The sequence below is a fragment of the Ranitomeya variabilis genome, chromosome 3 (assembly GCF_051348905.1).
Source record: "Ranitomeya variabilis isolate aRanVar5 chromosome 3, aRanVar5.hap1, whole genome shotgun sequence".
In the NCBI taxonomy this organism is placed as follows: Eukaryota; Metazoa; Chordata; class Amphibia; order Anura; family Dendrobatidae; genus Ranitomeya; species Ranitomeya variabilis.
In genome coordinates this window covers 341,971,091-341,988,235 of record NC_135234.1, presented here as the reverse complement: position 1 = coordinate 341,988,235, position 17,145 = coordinate 341,971,091, and the positions used below count along the sequence as shown (strand labels likewise).

Here is a 17,145-nt window from a genome sequence, read left to right as displayed (position 1 = left end):
CAGCATTTGCACAGCGGATTGGGTTTTCCATAGGTTTTCATAGTACTGTAAACCGCATGGGAAACTGCTGCAGATCCGCAGCGTCAAGAACGCCGCGGATCCGCGGGAAAAACCGCAACGTGTGCACATAGCCTTAGAAAAAGAGGAAGGAAAAATGAAAGAGCAAAAAAAAAAAAAAAAGTAGCATTCCATGATTGCACACCTAAGGGGTTATAGAGGCCATATGTGTCAGTCCTGCTGACTTATTATACTGTTATTTTATATATACCTGGATCTGTGCACAGGTTTTGTCTGCCTCAGATTTTTATTATTACTTTCCCGCTGTAGAGCAGCAGGAACTACAGGAGTTAATGAGGTAGAAATCTTCCTCACCTCAGTACCTCTGCTCGTCCTGCAGCTGCCGGACATCCACCACTGTCCAGTGTCTGTGACTGCACATTTTGATCTATCACAGATCATGTGTGCACTAACTACACTGAGCAGCCAATCACAGTAATGTATGAGTTAATTTGGGAGGAGCCCAGTCACAACAAGTCTTGCCAATCATTCCCTACTTGTACACTGTTTAGTCTCCTCCTCCCAGCCCCAGTCAGGAGGGAAGCGATGCTCTGCAGATACACGCACAGGTAGGGAAGTGATGCTCTGCAGTTACACGCACAGGTAGGGAAGTGATGCTCTGCAGATACACGCACAGGTAGGGAAGTGGTGCTCTGCAGATACACGCACAGGTAGGGAAGTGATGCTCTGCAGATACACGCACAGGTAGGGAAGTGATGCTCTGCAGATACACGCACAGGTAGGGAAGTGATGCTCTGCAGATACATGTACAGGTAGGGAAGTGATGCTCTACAGATACACGCACAGGTAGGGAAGCGATGCTCTGCAGATACACGCACAGGTAGGGAAGCGATGCTCTGCAGATACACGCACAGGTAGGGAAGCGATGCTCTGCAGATACATGCACAGGTAGGGAAGCGATGCTCTGCAGATACACGCACAGGTAGGGAAGTGATACTCTGCAGATACACGCACAGGTAGAGAAGCAATGCTCTGCAGGCTGTCACCATGCATGTCCCTGTGTGCAGTGAGGAGTGCAGCAGCCCTCCACATAGAGGTGCGATGCTCTGCAGGTCCTGTCCACACATACCCCCACTCACATGACAACCCCTCACACTATGGGTGCAGGACCTGCCGTGGTGAGAGGTCCTGGCCAGTCTCCTCCCTCCCTATTAGGCTGGCTCTTTTCCAGGGACACAATGATATCCCGGGGGCGAGCTCTGGTTAAGGTACCGTCACACTAAGCGACGCTGCAGCGATAGCGACAGCAATGCCGATCGCTGCAGCGTCGCTGTGTGGTCGCTGGAGAGCTGTCACACAGACCGCTCTCCAGCGACCAGCGATGCCGAGGTCCCCGGGTAACCAGGGTAAACATCGGGTTGCTAAGCGCAGGGCCGCGCTTAGTAACCCGATGTTTACCCTGGTTACCAGCGTAAAAGTTAAAAAAACAAACAGTACATGCTCACCTGCGCGTCCCCCAGCCTCTGCATCCTGACGCTGACTGAGCTCCGGCCCTAACAGCAGAGCGGTGACGTCACCGCTGTTGCTTTCACTTTCAGTTTAGGGCCGGCGCTTTAGTGTCAGGAAGCAGAGGCTGGGGGACGCGCAGGTGAGTATGTGCTGTTTGTTTTTTTAACTTTTACGCTGGTAACCAGGGTAAACATCGGGTTACTAAGCGCGGCCCTGCGCTTAGTAACCCGATGTTTACCCTGGTTACCAGTGTAAAATATCGCTGGTATCGTCGCTTTTGCTGTCAAACACGGCGATACACGGCGACCTAGCGACCAAATAATGTGCAGACCTTCTAGCAGCGACCAGCAATTTCACAGCGGGATCCAGATCGCTGCTGCGTGTCAAATACAGCGATATCGCCATCCAGGTCGCTGCAACGTCACGGATTGCTGGCGATATCGCCTAGTGTGACGGTACCTTTACAGTATAGACCTCAAGTAGCTCAGGTCGGGAATAATGTGTTTTTTTTTTTCAAGCAATTAATGAATGTCCACAAGAATCAACCATTGCAATTATCAATTACACGGTAACCTCGTGAAGCTTAACACGAACTTGTCACATCCAGAAACGCTTTTTACCTGCCGTTGTAAAGGGATTCTGCAAGTTCAAACCGTTTTAAAAATATTTGGCTGCTTTATAGGAAAAACCGCCCTGATGACTGGAAGTGAGCGGCTGTCAGGACTCAGAACATTTTTTATTACCTTTTGTGCATTACTGCCCTTTTCCAAGATGGCGTCTTTGGTCTCATGTGCACTTGTGTCTTCCTGCTATAAAACTCCACCCCAGCCTTCAGTCTGTGCTAAAGTATTCAGCCTTGCATCCAGCTCCTGACCTCTGGTGACTCCCTGGCTATATACCTGCTCCTGTGCACCTGTGTGGTGATCCTGCTACTCTGCACTGAGTTCCTGCTGCATATACCAGTTTCCAGTAATCCTCCTTCATCTGCAGCTCGTGTTTACTTCCATCTGCATTTGCTGGACATGTAAGCTGTTGCTGCTCTGCAAAAAACCTAGGATTATCACCCAGGCCTCCCTGGTTGAGCTAAGATATTATTTGAACTGCCTTATAAGCATATCTATCTGTGTTTGGACTAAAACAAGGACTTATTTGTGTAAAGTATCCTCAAGAATAATTGTGCTTCATAGACTTTCTGTGTGATAGCATTTTCCTCTGAAGTTTCCTATAGACTGCTAAGCTGCGTTTAATATTTACACCAAGTGTTGTGGACTTGAGTTTCTCTGTGCACCTGTTTGAATCACCGTGTTATAATATAGACTTTACCACTTATAAAACTGTGTCCTGTAGTTGTCTTGTTCCACGCAAAGAGTCTCCTGAGTTATCCCCTATAATTATTACAGGATACTCTAGCCACAAAATAGGACACTGCTGGAACAATGACTGCAGAGAGCAGATTAGAGGTGTTTCCATAATTAGATCACTGCAGAAAGATGTGGAAGGTCTGCAAAAAAAGTTTGGAAGCTTTGAACACAATCAACAAGTGTTTGGACAGACTTTGCAGGACTTAAGCACCCGCATGGCAGCCCAGGAAAACAAACTTGCTGGCATAGTCCGAGTATGGACGGGCTTTTCAGGACATAAGCACGCAAATAGCTGCACAAGCGACTTTACCCTCTGGGCAACCGCCACCAGCTAGCCCACCTAAGTTGCCCCCATTCAGATTTAATGGTGATCGCGACAAATTTCGTGGCTTTGTGAATCAATGTATGCCATATTTTGATGTGCATGCTGACCGTTTTCCTAATGATATATCCAAAGTATTGTGTGTAATAATGCTGCTGACCGCACGAGCGCTCACCTGGGCGAATCCGATGATTGAGTCTCGTGACCCACGGTTAAATAACTTGGATGATTTCTTGGCCGCTATGGCTTTAATGTCTGATGACCCTAATCGCCGTGCAACCGCTGAATCTGCTTTATTGTCTTTACGCCAGGCTAAACGTTCTGTTATTGAGTATGCTACTGAATTCAGGAGATTAGCGGTAGATACCAATTGGGGCAGTTATGCACAATTGCCTATTTTTAAAAGGGGTCTGTCTAGTATTGTAAAAGATGAACTAGCTCGCTCTGAGTCACCACAAGAGCTAGAGACATTTATACAGCATTGTGTGCGCATAGACATTCGCCTTACTGAGCGTAGGCAGGAAACGTTTGCTGCATATAACCGGATTTCTAACTTTTCCCTTCCTTCCAAAGAGCCTGCAGGTAAAACATCTCGGGAGGAGGAGGCGGTGCCCATGCAAATTGATTCCGTTCAGAGGCGCGAGATCAATGAGCGCCGGGAGCATCGCCTTCGTGAAAGTCTATGTTTCTACTGCGGCCAGTCTGACCACTTCTTGATCAATTGTCCTAAGTGTCCTAGACGGCCTAACAAGGTGCTAGCAGCAGTAGGGGAGTATGACAACTGTGATGATGAATCTGACATCTCTGAATGTAGCCTGCCTTTAAACTCTGTATTCCATTCACTTTCTATGACTTCACCCCCCAAGGAGCTGAAGGAAAAGAACTCTCACTGTTCTCTCCCTATTAAGATCCTGTGTTCAGGACAGTGGATTTCCAGTGTAGCTATGATTGACTCTGGTGCGGGTGGCAATTTCATGGATATCGCATTTGCCAAGGAACATGGTATTGAAATTCAGCAAAGAGCCTCTCCAATTACCATGGAAACAGTGGATGGGTCACCTTTAATTTCTGGGCCTGTGGATCAGGAGACCGTACCCCTTGAAATTGTGTTGGAGCCTAATCATCAGGAGCAACTTTCTTTCTTGCTAATTTCTTCTCCTCATTTTCCTGTGATTTTAGGCATTCCTTAGTTGCGTTCTCAGAACCCAATTATCAACTGGGAGACCAAGGAGATTATCTTTCCAACAAGGAGCAACTCAGCGTTAACAGAAGCTGTCCCTGAGTCCACGGCTACGGAACCACATGTACAGGTATTTTCTTTACCTCCAGCATATAAAGAGTTCTCTGACATCTGTGACAAGAAGAATGCAGATCAGCTTCCTCCACACAGGCATTATGATTGTCACATTGAGCTGCTTCCTGGGACAGCTATTCCTTTTGGTAACGTATACCCTTTGGCGGCACCTGAGCTTCAAGCCTTAAAGGAGTATATTGATGAAAATCTGGCCAAAGGCTTCATACGTCCTTCTTCCTCACCAGCAGGGGCACCTATATTTTTTGTAAAAAAGAAGGATGGGACCCTGAGTTGACTATCAGGAACTCAAGAAGGTAACCGTACAAAACCATTACCCTTTGCCTCTGATTCCCGAATTACTGGATAGAGTCCGCCATGCTAAGGTGTTCTCTAAACTGGATCTTCGTGGGGCTTATAATTTGGTGCGTATTCGTCCAGGGGATGAGTGGAAAACAGCATTCAGATGCCGGTATGGACACTTTGAATATCTTGTGATGCCCTTTGGGCTTTGTAACGCCTCTGCAACTTTTCAACACCTTGCTAATGACATTTTCAGAGATTTGTTGGACCAGTTTATGGTGATCTATTTGGGCGATATACTAATCTTTTCTGACTCTTTACAGGAACATGAACATGTCAAAACTGTTTTAAGCCGTCTGAAAGAGAACCATCTGTATATTAAGCCGGAGAAATGCAAGTTCCATCGTTCTGAGATACAGTTCTTAGGTTATATCATCTTTCCCCAGGGGCTGAACATGGAATCTGGTAAGATTCAGGCTATCCTTGACTGGCCGGTACCCAAGAACGTTAAGGAGGTCCAATGTTTTATTGGTTTTGCAAATTTCTACAGACGCTTCATTCGAAATTTTTCTGATATTATCCGTCCCATTACTTCCTTGACAAAGAAGGAAAAGCCCTTTAAGTGGTCATCACAGGCTCAAGAAGCTTTTGATCGGCTTAAGATCTGTTTCACATCAGCACCGCTGTTGATACACCCAGATCCAACACTTTCTTTCATTGTGGAGGTGGACGCTTCTGATAATGCTTTGGGGGCTATTCTCTCCCAAAGAACCGGAGAGAAGGGTCTGCTACATCCTTGTGCTTTCTTTTCCCGTAGACTAACCTCAGCAGAGAAGAATTACGACATGGGAGACAAGGAATTGCTGGCTATTATTGCGGCTTTCAAAGAATGGAGGCATCATCTGCAAGGAGCTGCACAACAGATCATAGTGCTAACTGACCATCGCAATTTAGAGTTCCTTAGATCCATAAGATTTCTTTCTCCTTGTCAGGCTTGTTGGAACTTATTTTTAAATCAATTTAACTTTGTTATCTCGTACCGTCCAGGTTCTCGTAATGGGAAGGCTGATGCTTTATCCCGAATCCATGCTGCGGATTCCGTACCTGGAGCCTCGTCCAAGACCATTCTATCTGATGCCAATTTCATCGGAGTTATCCATGATCAGGACTTGTGGAAGGAGTGCAAGGAGGCCTATGACGGTGATGTATTTCTGGCCAACCCACCTGTGGATATTAATCTTGTCTTTAAGGGTGGCATGTGGTCGTCCGTCTGCAGATCCTCAAGTTGGTACATGACTCCAAGTTGGCTGGTCACGGGGGGTACAGAAGACACAAGAGTTCCTGAGCCGATTCTTCTGGTGGCCAACTTGCCTGAAGGATACCAAGGACTATGTTCTCTCTTGCGAGGTATGTACTCGTTACAAGACTCCTCATGTGGCACCTACGGGTCTTCTACAACCATTACCTGTTCCGTTCCGCCCTTGGGGGTCTATATCAATGGACTTTATTGTGGAGCTGCCTACATCGGGGGCATGAATACAATCATGGTGGTTGATCGCCTGACTAAAGCTGCTCATTTTGTTCCGTGCACCGGCCTCCCCTCAGCTAAAGATACAGTGCACTTGGTTATACAGAATGTCTTTCGGTTACATGGGGTTCCGGATGAGATCATCTCTGACCGTGGAGTACAGTTCACTTCAAGATTCTGGAAGGGGTTTTGCTCTGCACTCAATATTAATGTCTGTCTCTCTTCCGCTTACCATCCCCAGACAAATGGTCAGACTGAGCATACCAACCAGACGCTGGAACAATATCTAAGATGCTATGTCAGCCATCTCTAGGATGATTGGTTGGAGTTGCTGCCGTTAGCCGAATTTTCATATAACAATTCTCAGAGCGCCTCCACTAAATTTACACCTTTCTTTGCCAATCTGGGTTATCATCCGTGTATCTTACCTAGGTCTCCAATTAATTCTCCAGTTCCGGCAGTGGAGGAAAGGCTGACTGCGATGAGGCAAAATCTGGAGGTTCTGAAGGAATCCCTGACCACAGCTCAAGAACGTTATAAGAGATCGGCTGATAGATTCCGTAAACCTGCACCCATGTTCAAGGTAGGAGATTCGTGTGGTTAGCAACTAAGAATCTGAAGTTAAACGTTCCTTCACAAAAACTTGGGACAGAAATTCATTGGCCCTTTCAAGATCAACGGTATTGTGAGCTCTGTGGCCTGCCGGCTGAAGCTGCCTAGGACTATGAAGGTACATCCAGTTTTTCATGTATCTTTACTAAAGCCTGTATCTCCTAATACCTTCCAGGGACGTGTTGTGCCACCTCCGCAGCCTGTGGTGATTGATGGGCAAGAACAATTTGTGGTGGAGGAAATTGTTGATTCCAGGATTCGCAGGAATCGGCTCCAATATCTGATAAGATGGCAGGGATATCCCCCTGAGGAAGACTCTTGGGAACCTGTGGAAAACATCAATGCCCAAAGGAAGATTTCTTGTTTTCATCAGAGATTCCCTGAGAAACCAGGTCCAGGATCGTCCTGAGGCCGCTTCTAAGGAGGGAGTAATGTCAGGACTCTGAACATTTTTTATTACCTTTTGTGCATTACTGCCCTTTTCCAAGATGGCGTCTTTGGGCTCATGCGCACTGTGTCTTCCTGCTATAAAACTCCACCCCAGCCTTCAGTCTGTGCTAGAGTATTCTGCCTTGCATCCAGCTCCTGACTCTGATGACTCCCTGGCTATATACCTGCTCCTGTGAACCTGTGTGGTGATCCTGCTACTCTGCTCTGAGTTCCTGCTGCATATACCAGTTTCCAGTAATCCTCCTTCATCTGCTGCTCGTGTTTACTTCCATCTGCATTTGCTGGACATGTAAGCTGTTGCTGCTCTGCAAGAACCTGAGACTATTATCCAGGCCTCCCTGGTTGAGCTAAGATATTATTTGAACTGCCTTATAAGCATATCTATCTGTGTTTGGACTAAAACAAGGACTTATTCGTGTCAAGTATCCTCAAGAATAATTGTGCTTCATAGACTTTCTGCGTGATTGCATTTTCCTCTGAAGTTTCCTATAGACTGCTAAGCTGCGTTTAATATTTACACCAAGTGTTGTGGACTTGAGTTTCTCTCTGCACCTGTTTGAATCACCGTGTTATAATATAGACTTTACAACTTACAAAACTGTGTCCTGTAGTTGTCTTGTTCCACGCAAAGAGTCTCCTGAGTTATCCCCTATAATTATTACAGTGGCTACAGGGAAGATATCATTTCATTTTCTCCCTGTTGCCGCTGCTCTGGCTACTGGGTTTATAAGCTATTTACCTGCAAATTTCCCATATAGCTGCAGGTAAATTGCATTTCTGGACGAGACAGGTTCCCTTCAATTAACGCATCCTTAAAACAAGCAAATGGGAAACCTAAAAGGTACATGCCACGTTTCAGTTCTTTGTAGATTTGCATCTTCAACCAAAAATAATCATTTGAGGAGGTTTCTCACCAAAGTAAGTGAATGCCTTTCATCAGAATCACAGTTTAATGCATGAAAAGCAAGTTGTTGATTTGGGTTTCAAAAGTCAGACCCCTACAGCTCGTAATGTTGCTGCCCATTCCACCTGATATGCTATGACATTATTAGACCGGAATGCCTCTGAGGTATTACTACTAATTGCATAAATCTCTCTGAAGGCCACAATACAGCAATGGGAGTCCCAGAAGTTGCTTCCTGGGGTTGTTTGTGTAAATGTAGCCGTCAATGTCTAACCGCACATTTTCCATTATATACGTAGGAGAAAGCTGTAACGATTAATTACAGAAGGATGAGGTAAGGCAGTCACACACTGAGAACATCATACCATTACATACATCTCTTCTGTAAAACACCGTGCTCCCTCAAGGTAGAATATTCAGAGACCACCACTAAAACTAGCATTTCAGATGGATTTTAATATTTTTTAAAACCCATACAGTGTATTTTAAGGAACAAACCATTTGGGTATTTATTGTGTATCAATTTAGTAAAACATTAAATTCATGTACAGTATTTTCATATATTCCCAATTTCTTCAGTCTATCCTAGTTTATCTGGACAACACTGTTTGAAGATATCCCACTTTTTTATGCTATCAACCCTTTAAATTATATACATACCAATGACATAAATGAGGGTCTGGGACCATCACAAAGTTCCTTTAAAGATGAACTTTCATTGGAGTTTTCAATTTAAAGACTGAGCACCTCCTTTAATTGGTGCTGAACCACTGATTCTGGAACAGTTTTGTATTCTTTTCTGTGCCTCTTCTTTCCAAAGTTATGCCCCATGGAAATAAAGAGCCCCCAATATGCACATTTTCTTTTTAACTAACTGGGCATATACCTCCGAATTTCTCTGTGGGCGTTTGCTTTTTTTCTCCCCTCTATGACCCTGGCCAATTAAAAGACGTCTACATCATACATGGCCATGTAATAGAGGGGAAAAAGCAATCACCCACAGAACAGGTGACAATTGCAGCCGGGATCAACGTTTTCACCAAATTTGTTTCACATGACCACTCTGAGATCTTCACAGCTCCCACATCCCTTCCTGCTATTGGAACACAGACAAGCCACAGTTTTCCCCCCCTATGATGTGGCCATGTTTTGACTGGCTAGTGTCAGAGGATAAAAAGCAAACGTGGACAAAGAAGTTCTGTGGTATATGCCCAAAAGGTTGAAGGGAAAGTTTTCATATTTTGGCGCTCTTATTACTGGGGGAAGCATAATTTTGGAACAGAGAGGCACAAAATAAAAATAAAGAAAAACTGTTCCATAATCAGTGGAGCAGCACCAATTGCAGAAGGTAACCTGTTTATATTAACAAAAAAAATCAGTGAAATGTTTGTGATGGTCCTCTTTCAGTAACCAGATACCGTCTATTGTGATCATCCTCTGATTTGGGATTCCCATTGCTCACAATAAACTTGATTAAACACTATTGTGCCATATCTGATATACAGAAAACAGATCCTCTAGTCTCCCATATACAGTATTTAGATTAATATTTATTCATCTATGCCATAAAACATTCAGTGACAAGCTGCCATCAGACTAAAAAACAGGAATATTGAGTATTTATCAGCAAATTCCAGCAGTCTCACTTTCTACAGCTCCTTAAAAGGTCCAACCCCCTCACTGGGACTTATGAAGGTAATAGCCAGGGGGTTCTCATTATCCATAACCTCCCAATTAGCCAGTGCAGGGAGCAGGCTTTTCACAGACCTCCAAATGACTGCAAGGAATGCTAGGGTATGCTTCCCTTTTTCCTTTCCTAAGTGCTACCCAATGGTTTTAACAGCTGATCAGTGGGAAGGAGAAGCAAGAACAACCCTCATGATCAGCCAGACACAAGAGGGGCCTGCTTAATGAACAGCCATGTCCCAAAGAACATTGAAGGTCAAAACTGGATGAAAGCTACTTATATAAATTCCTTAACAGTAGACCGAAAGAAATATCGAGATCATAGTGTTACTTTTCTTTGGTTGAAAACTCCTCCTGGCTTTTGTAGTCTTAACAGAACACATACAACAAATATCACTCCACATTATAGGCTTTAACCTCCTTATTCCTATTTTACTGAAAACCAGTAACATTACAAAACCATAAAGAAAATCCAATATAAAGCATGGAGGGCATAGTCTGGCATGTATGCAGGTTTCAAGATTTCTTCCTTGGAAATATTGAACATATTACACATATGACTAACTATATACATATGACTCAAGAACATGTAAAGACATCTGTACAGATCTCGCAATGGTGAATCGTAAGAAAGGACAAGCATCCTGCATCTAGACAGACTATATTACAGATCTGGGCTATAAGTGACCGGCCGCTTGTCCAAGCAGCTCGCCGGGTTCAGCACAAGTTACACGTGTCAGTCGGTACGAGCAGGCAAGCCACCATCTCAGCCCCCGACTGTGCACATCTACAGAGATGCCATGTATTGTCACAGCCCATCCATTAGCGCCAGGAGATCCTCCCCTTTGCTAGTACTCTGCACATGGGTCTCTTCTGATTGAAACTCGCCCATTATTCGAGAAAGTTCCTTATTTCTATCTTGGTCCTAAAAAATAGATCAGAAATAAAAAATAAAACTTTTTATAGTTTATCTAGTTTATCACTACAGTTGTTCAGTAGCTACATCAATCACCGTCCGAAAACCGGGATGCAACTTTTACCTACGTACAACAGAATTTATGCATGAATTGCCAATTTATTTTTTAACCCTTTAGCGACCAGGTCAAATTGTTGAAATCCGATTAGTGTCCCTTTATTGGTAATAACTCTGGAACGCTTCAACAAATTCCAATGATTTTGAGATTGTTTTTTTGTGACGCATTATACTTTATGATAATGGTAAATTTAGGTCGATATGTTTTGTGTTTATTCGTAAAAAAATATCAGAAATTTGAGAGAAATGTAAAAACAAATTGGCAATTTTCAAATTTTGAATGATTATCCCTTTAGTCCAGATAGTCACACCACAGAAAAACATTAATAAATAACATTTCCCTCATGTCTGCTTTACATCAGCGCCATTTGTAAAATATTATTTTATTTTGTTAGCATTTTAGAAGGTTTAAAATTGTAGCAGCAATTTTTATTTTTTTCAAGGAAATTTACAAAATTTATATTTCTGAGGGACCTATCCAGGTTTGAAGTGACTTTGGGGGTTCTATATATTGGGAAACCTCCAAAACTGATACCATTTTTAAAACAATATCTCCTGACATACTGAAAATTGCTGTCAGGTAGATTAATAACCCTTCAGGTGCTGTTCAGGAATACATGCAAAGTGACATGACAGGAATGAAAAACTGTATTTTTACCATCTAAATGTCACTGACTTCTGAACAGGCAGCTGTAGCCGACAGACTCTAAGGCCGTTATTTGGTCATGAATTGCCATGGCAAACATCAGGACCACACAATCATGATCTCAGGGTGCAGACAGGGATAAAGAAGAAGCCCGCACACTCTATTAACCATTCATATTATGTAGTCACTAGTGACAGCAGCATCTAAGGGGTTAAACAGATATGGACGGTGACAACACTGATCGTGGCTGATGCAGCAAGTATATAGTATGCAGCTATAGTGTACAGCCAAAAGCTGCTGGATTGTCACCTGTATGGGGAGGCTAGTCTCTTACATCTCAGGTCAGTAAGAAGACGTATTGGCAGTCATTAATGAGTTAAACAGTAATAAACTGTATACATAATTAAATCGTTAGACCTGATCAGATTGGTGTACTTACTTTGAAACTCAAATCTCCACTCATCACGCCTCAATGACAGCTCATCAGTGCCCCTCCAAATTCCTAAATTCCACATTGCTCACTACAAGCTGCAGTTGTCATTCAGGCTGGATGGGAAGAGATTGAATACACTTGGACTCATGAACTTTCTCACTGTTTAGCTGGGCTTTTGTATTTTAATATCAGGATTATGGAGCCATTTGTACATAGAGTTTTATAGCAAGTACACCAAACTCATCAAGTTCTTGAAAGAAAATTCATAATTTATGCCAAGATCAGTTTTAAAAATATCCAAAAATGTTGCAATTTTCACACTCACTACTAAACTTAATAATCAACTGACATTTCCTGTTCTGTAGAGATCACTACACAGCATTTCTCTCATTGTCATCCCAGACAGCATTAACACGTATACAGCCATGGCCAAAAGTGTTTTCACCCTTGAAATTGATCCAGAAAATGAAGTATTTATCCCAGACAAATAATTGCAATTACACGTGTTTTGATATACACATTTATTTGTGTACTGGAACAACACAAAAAACAGGAAAAAAGCAAGTTGAACATAATTTCACACAAAACCCCCAAAATGGGCAGGACACATATGGGCAGGACACATATGGTGGCACCCTTAATTTAATATTTGGTTGCACACCCTTTGAAATAAATAACTGCAATCAATCACTTCCTATAAACATCAACAAGCTTCTCACACCTCTCAACTGAACTTTGGACCAGTCTTCTTTTGCAAGTTGCTCCACGTCTCTCATATTTGAAGGATGCCTTCTACCAACAGCAATTTTAAGATCTCTCCTCAGGTGTTCACTGGAATTTAGATCTGGACTCATTGCTGGCCACTGCAGAACTCTCCAACGCTTTGTTTCCATCCATTTCTGAGTGTTTCTTGAAGTATGTTTGGGGTCATTATACTGCTGGAAGACTCATGACCTAGGAAACTGTCACGGGGTACTGGGTAGACTACAGCTGATTACCCGGGCCCCTGCAATATCCCTCAGACTAGGGAAACCCTCTCTGTCCCTCTCCCAGAGTTTACCCTGAAGGTGAGCATGTCTGGGCCGCCAGGCCTGACCCTGACTCCTGTTTCAGTACTAAGCTGAAACCTCCACCTGCCACCCAGTGATAAAACCTCACACCAACCCCTACAGAAAGCACAGACAGGGAAAACTAAAAACGCACCACACCGCAGACACACAGGAAAACACTATAATGTGCACAGGGCAAAACAAATACAAATATAGGAAGGAGAAATAAGACGAAGGATAATACACCACCAGATACGATATTTCCTCTCCTAGACCACCACTCCAGATCACCAGGCACAAGACACAAGCTATAATCGGCGACGCCCAAAGCCCAGCAAAACTATTTAAAGGCAATGGGCGTGACTAAGCATCCAACCCGAGTACCAGCCAGATTAACCCCGGACAATCTGGATCAATCTAGCCGGCGCCACTGAGCGCATAGTGGACGAATGAGGAATTACCGCTGTCTGTCGGACGCCCTAGTGTGAACAGCGTCCGACATGACAGAAACAAACCTAGCTTTCTGAAACTGGGCATGACCCAAAATCCTTTGGTAATCTTCAGATTTCATGATGCTTTGCACACAGTCAAGGCACCCAGTGCAAGAGGCAGCAAAGCATCTTTCAACCCCCATATTTGACTGTCGGTACTGTGTTCTTTTCTTTGTAGACCTCATTCCGCTTTCGGTAAACAGTAGAATGATGTGCTTTACCAAAAAGCTCCATCTTGGTCTCATCTGTCCACAAGATGCTTTCCCCAGAAGGATTTTGGCTTACTCACGTGCATTTTGACAAAATGCACTCCAGCTTTTTAACCCCTTCCCGACCTTTGACGCCACGTAGGAGTCATGAAAGTCGGTGCCAATCCGACCTGTGACGCCTATGTGGCGTCATGGAATGATCGCGTCCCTGCAGAACGGGTGAAAGGGTTAACTCCAATTTCACCTGATCTGCAGGGACAGGGGGAGTGGTACTTCAGCCCAGGGGGGGTGGCTTCACCCCCCCGTGGCTACGATCGCTCTGATTGGCTGATGAAAGTGAAACAGCCAATCAGAGCGATTTGTAATATTTCACTATGAAAACTGGTGAAATATTACAATCCAGCCATGGCCGATGCTGCAATATCATCGGCCATGGCTGGAAAACCTAATCTGTCCCCCCCCACACCCACCGATCTCCTCCCCAGTCCTCCGTTATGTGGTCCGCCCCCCTAGGTCGTCCTGCCCGCTCCCCCGTCGTCCTGTCCGCTCCCCCCGTGCTCTGATGCCACCCCCCCCGTGCTCAGATCCCCCCCCCCCCCGTGCTCAGATCACCCCCCCCCCCCCCCGTGCTCAGATCACCCCCCCCCCCCGTGCTCAGATCACCCCCCCCTCATACTTACCGAGCCTCCGGGCGTCCGTCCGTCTTCTCCATGGGCGCCGCCATCTTCCAAAATCGTCCCAGGTATATTTTGATCACTGCGATATAACCTATCACAGTGATCAAAACAAAAAATAGTAAATGACCCCCCCCCCCTTTATCACCCCCATAGGTAGGGACAATAATAAAAAAAAAGAAAATATTTTTTTTTCTTTTTCCACTAGGGTTAGGGTTAGAACTAGGGTTAGGGTTAGGGGTAGGGTTAGGGTTAGGGGTAGGGTTAGGGCATGTGCACACAGTGGGGATTTGGCTGCGGATCCGCAGCGGATTGGCCGCGGATCTGCAACGGATTGGCCGCTGCGAATTCGTAGCAGTTTTCCATCAGGTTTACAGTACCATGTACACCTATGGAAAACCAAATCCGCTGTGCCCATGGTGCGGCAAATACCATGCGGAAACGCTGTGTTGTATTTTCCGCAGCATGTCAATTTTGTGCGGATTCTGCAGCATTTTACACCTGTTGCTCAATAGGAATCCGCAGGTGAAATCCGCAAAAAAAACACTGGAAATCTGCTGTAAATCCGCAGGTAAAACACAGTGCCTTTTACCTGCGGATTTTTCAAAAATGGCGCGGAAAAATCTCACACGAATCCGCAACGTGGGCATATAGCCTTAGGGTTAGGGTTGGAATTAGAGTTAGGGTTGGAATTAGGGCTAGGGTTGGAAATAGGGTTAAGATTAGGCTTGTGGTTAGGGTTACGGATAGGGTTAGGGGTGTGTTGGGGTTACAGTTGTGGTTAGGATTAGGGTTGGGATTAGGGTTGGGAATAGGGTTACGGGTGTGTTGGGGTTAGGGTTGTGGTTAGGGGTGTGTTGGGGTTAGGGTTGTGATTAGGGTTATGGCTACAGTTGGGATTAGGGTTAGGGGTGTGTTGGGGTTAGTGTTGAAGTTAAAATTGAGGGGTTTCCACTGTTTAGGCACATCAGGGGTCTCCAAGCGCAACATGGCGCCACCATTGATTCCAGCCAATCTTGCGTTCAAAAAGTCAAATGGTGCTCCCTCCCTTCCAAGCCCCGACGTGCGCCCAAACAGTGGTTTACCCCCACATATGGGGTACCAGCGTACTCAGGACAAACTGGGCAACAACTATTGGGGTCCAATTTCTCCTGTTACCCTTGTAAAAATAAAAAAATTGCTTGCTAAAACATCTTTTTTGAGGAAAAAAAAAGATTTTTTATTTTCACGGCTCTGCGTTGTAAACTTCTGTGAAGCACTTGGGGGTTGAACGTGCTCACCACACATCTAGATAAGTTCCTTGGGGGGGTCTAGTTTCCAAAATGGGGTCACTTGTGGGGGGTTTCTACTCTATAGGCACATCAGGGGCTCTGCAAACGTAACATGATGCCCGCAGACCATTCCATCAAAGTCTGCATTCTAAATCGTCACTACTTCCCTTCCGAGCCCCGGCATGTGCCCAAACAGTGGTTTACCCCCACATATGGGGTATCAGCGTACTCAGGAGAAACTGGACAACAACTTTTGGGGTCAAATTTCTCCTGTTACCCTTGGGAAAATTAAAAAATTCTGGGCTAAAAAAATATTTTTGAGGAAAGAAAACACATTTATTATTTTCACGGCTCTGCGTTATAAACTTCTGTGAAGCACTTGGGGGTTCAAAGTGCTCACCACACATCTAGATAAGTTCCCTTGGGGGTCTAGTTTCCAAAGTGGGGTCACTTGTGGGGAGTTCCTACTGTTTAGGCACATCAGGGGCTCTGCAAACGCAACGTGACGCCCGCAGAGCATTCCATCAAAGTCTGCATTTCAAAACGTCACTACTTCCCTTCTGAACCCCGACGTGTGCCAAAACAGTGGTTTACCCCCACATATGGGGTATCAGCGTACTCACGAGAAACTGGACAACAACTTTTGGGGTCCAATTTCTCCTGTTACCCTTGGGAAAATAAAAAATTGTGGGCTAAAAAATCATTTTTGAGAAAAGAAAAATTATTTTTTATTTTCATGGCTCTGCGTTATAAACTTCTGTGAAGCACTTGGGGGTTCAAAGTGCTCACCACACATCTAGATTAGTTCCTTGGGAGGTCTAGTTTACAAAATGAGGTCACTTGTGGGGGAGCTCCAATGTTTAGGCACACATGGGCTCTCCAAACGCGACATGGTGTACGCTAATGATTGAAGCTAATTTTCCATTCAAAAAGCCAAATGGCGTGCCTTCCCTTCCGAGCCCAAACAGTGGTTTACCCCCACATATGGGGTATCATCGTACTCAGGACAAACTGGACAACAACGTTTGGGGTCCAATTTCTCCTATTACCCTTGGGAAAATAAAAAATTCTGGGCTAAAAATCATTTTTGAGGAAAGAAAAATATTTTTTTATTTTCATAGCTCTGCGTTATAAACTTCTGTGAAGCACCTGGGGGTTTTAAGTGCTCACTATGCATCTAGATAAGTTCCTTGGGGGGTCTAGTTTCCAAAATGGGGTCACTTGTAGGGGAGCTTCAATGTTTAGGCACACAGGGGCTCTCCAAACGCGACATGGTGTCCGCTAACGATTGGAGCTAATTTTCCATTCAAAAAGTCAAATGGCGCGCCTCCCCTTCCGAGCCTTGCCGTGCACCC

The 17,145-nt window shown here is 44.6% G+C and overlaps 1 protein-coding gene across 4 annotated transcripts in view; it reads right to left on the bottom strand.

Annotated features, from left to right (window-relative positions):
* Window positions 1-8,735: 8,735 nt before the first annotated feature.
* Window positions 8,736-17,145, bottom strand: part of OSCP1 (organic solute carrier partner 1) — a 55,793-nt gene continuing 47,383 nt past the window's right edge. For 3 of the 4 annotated variants that reach the window (XM_077295861.1, XM_077295862.1, XM_077295863.1), the window contains one exon: window positions 8,736-10,909. In XM_077295861.1, coding sequence (XP_077151976.1) covers window positions 10,793-10,909 — 117 coding nt within the window. In that variant the 3' untranslated portion in view covers window positions 8,736-10,792. The remainder of the gene's footprint in view (window positions 10,910-17,145) is intronic. The other variant, XR_013223859.1, reaches the window with a different exon arrangement.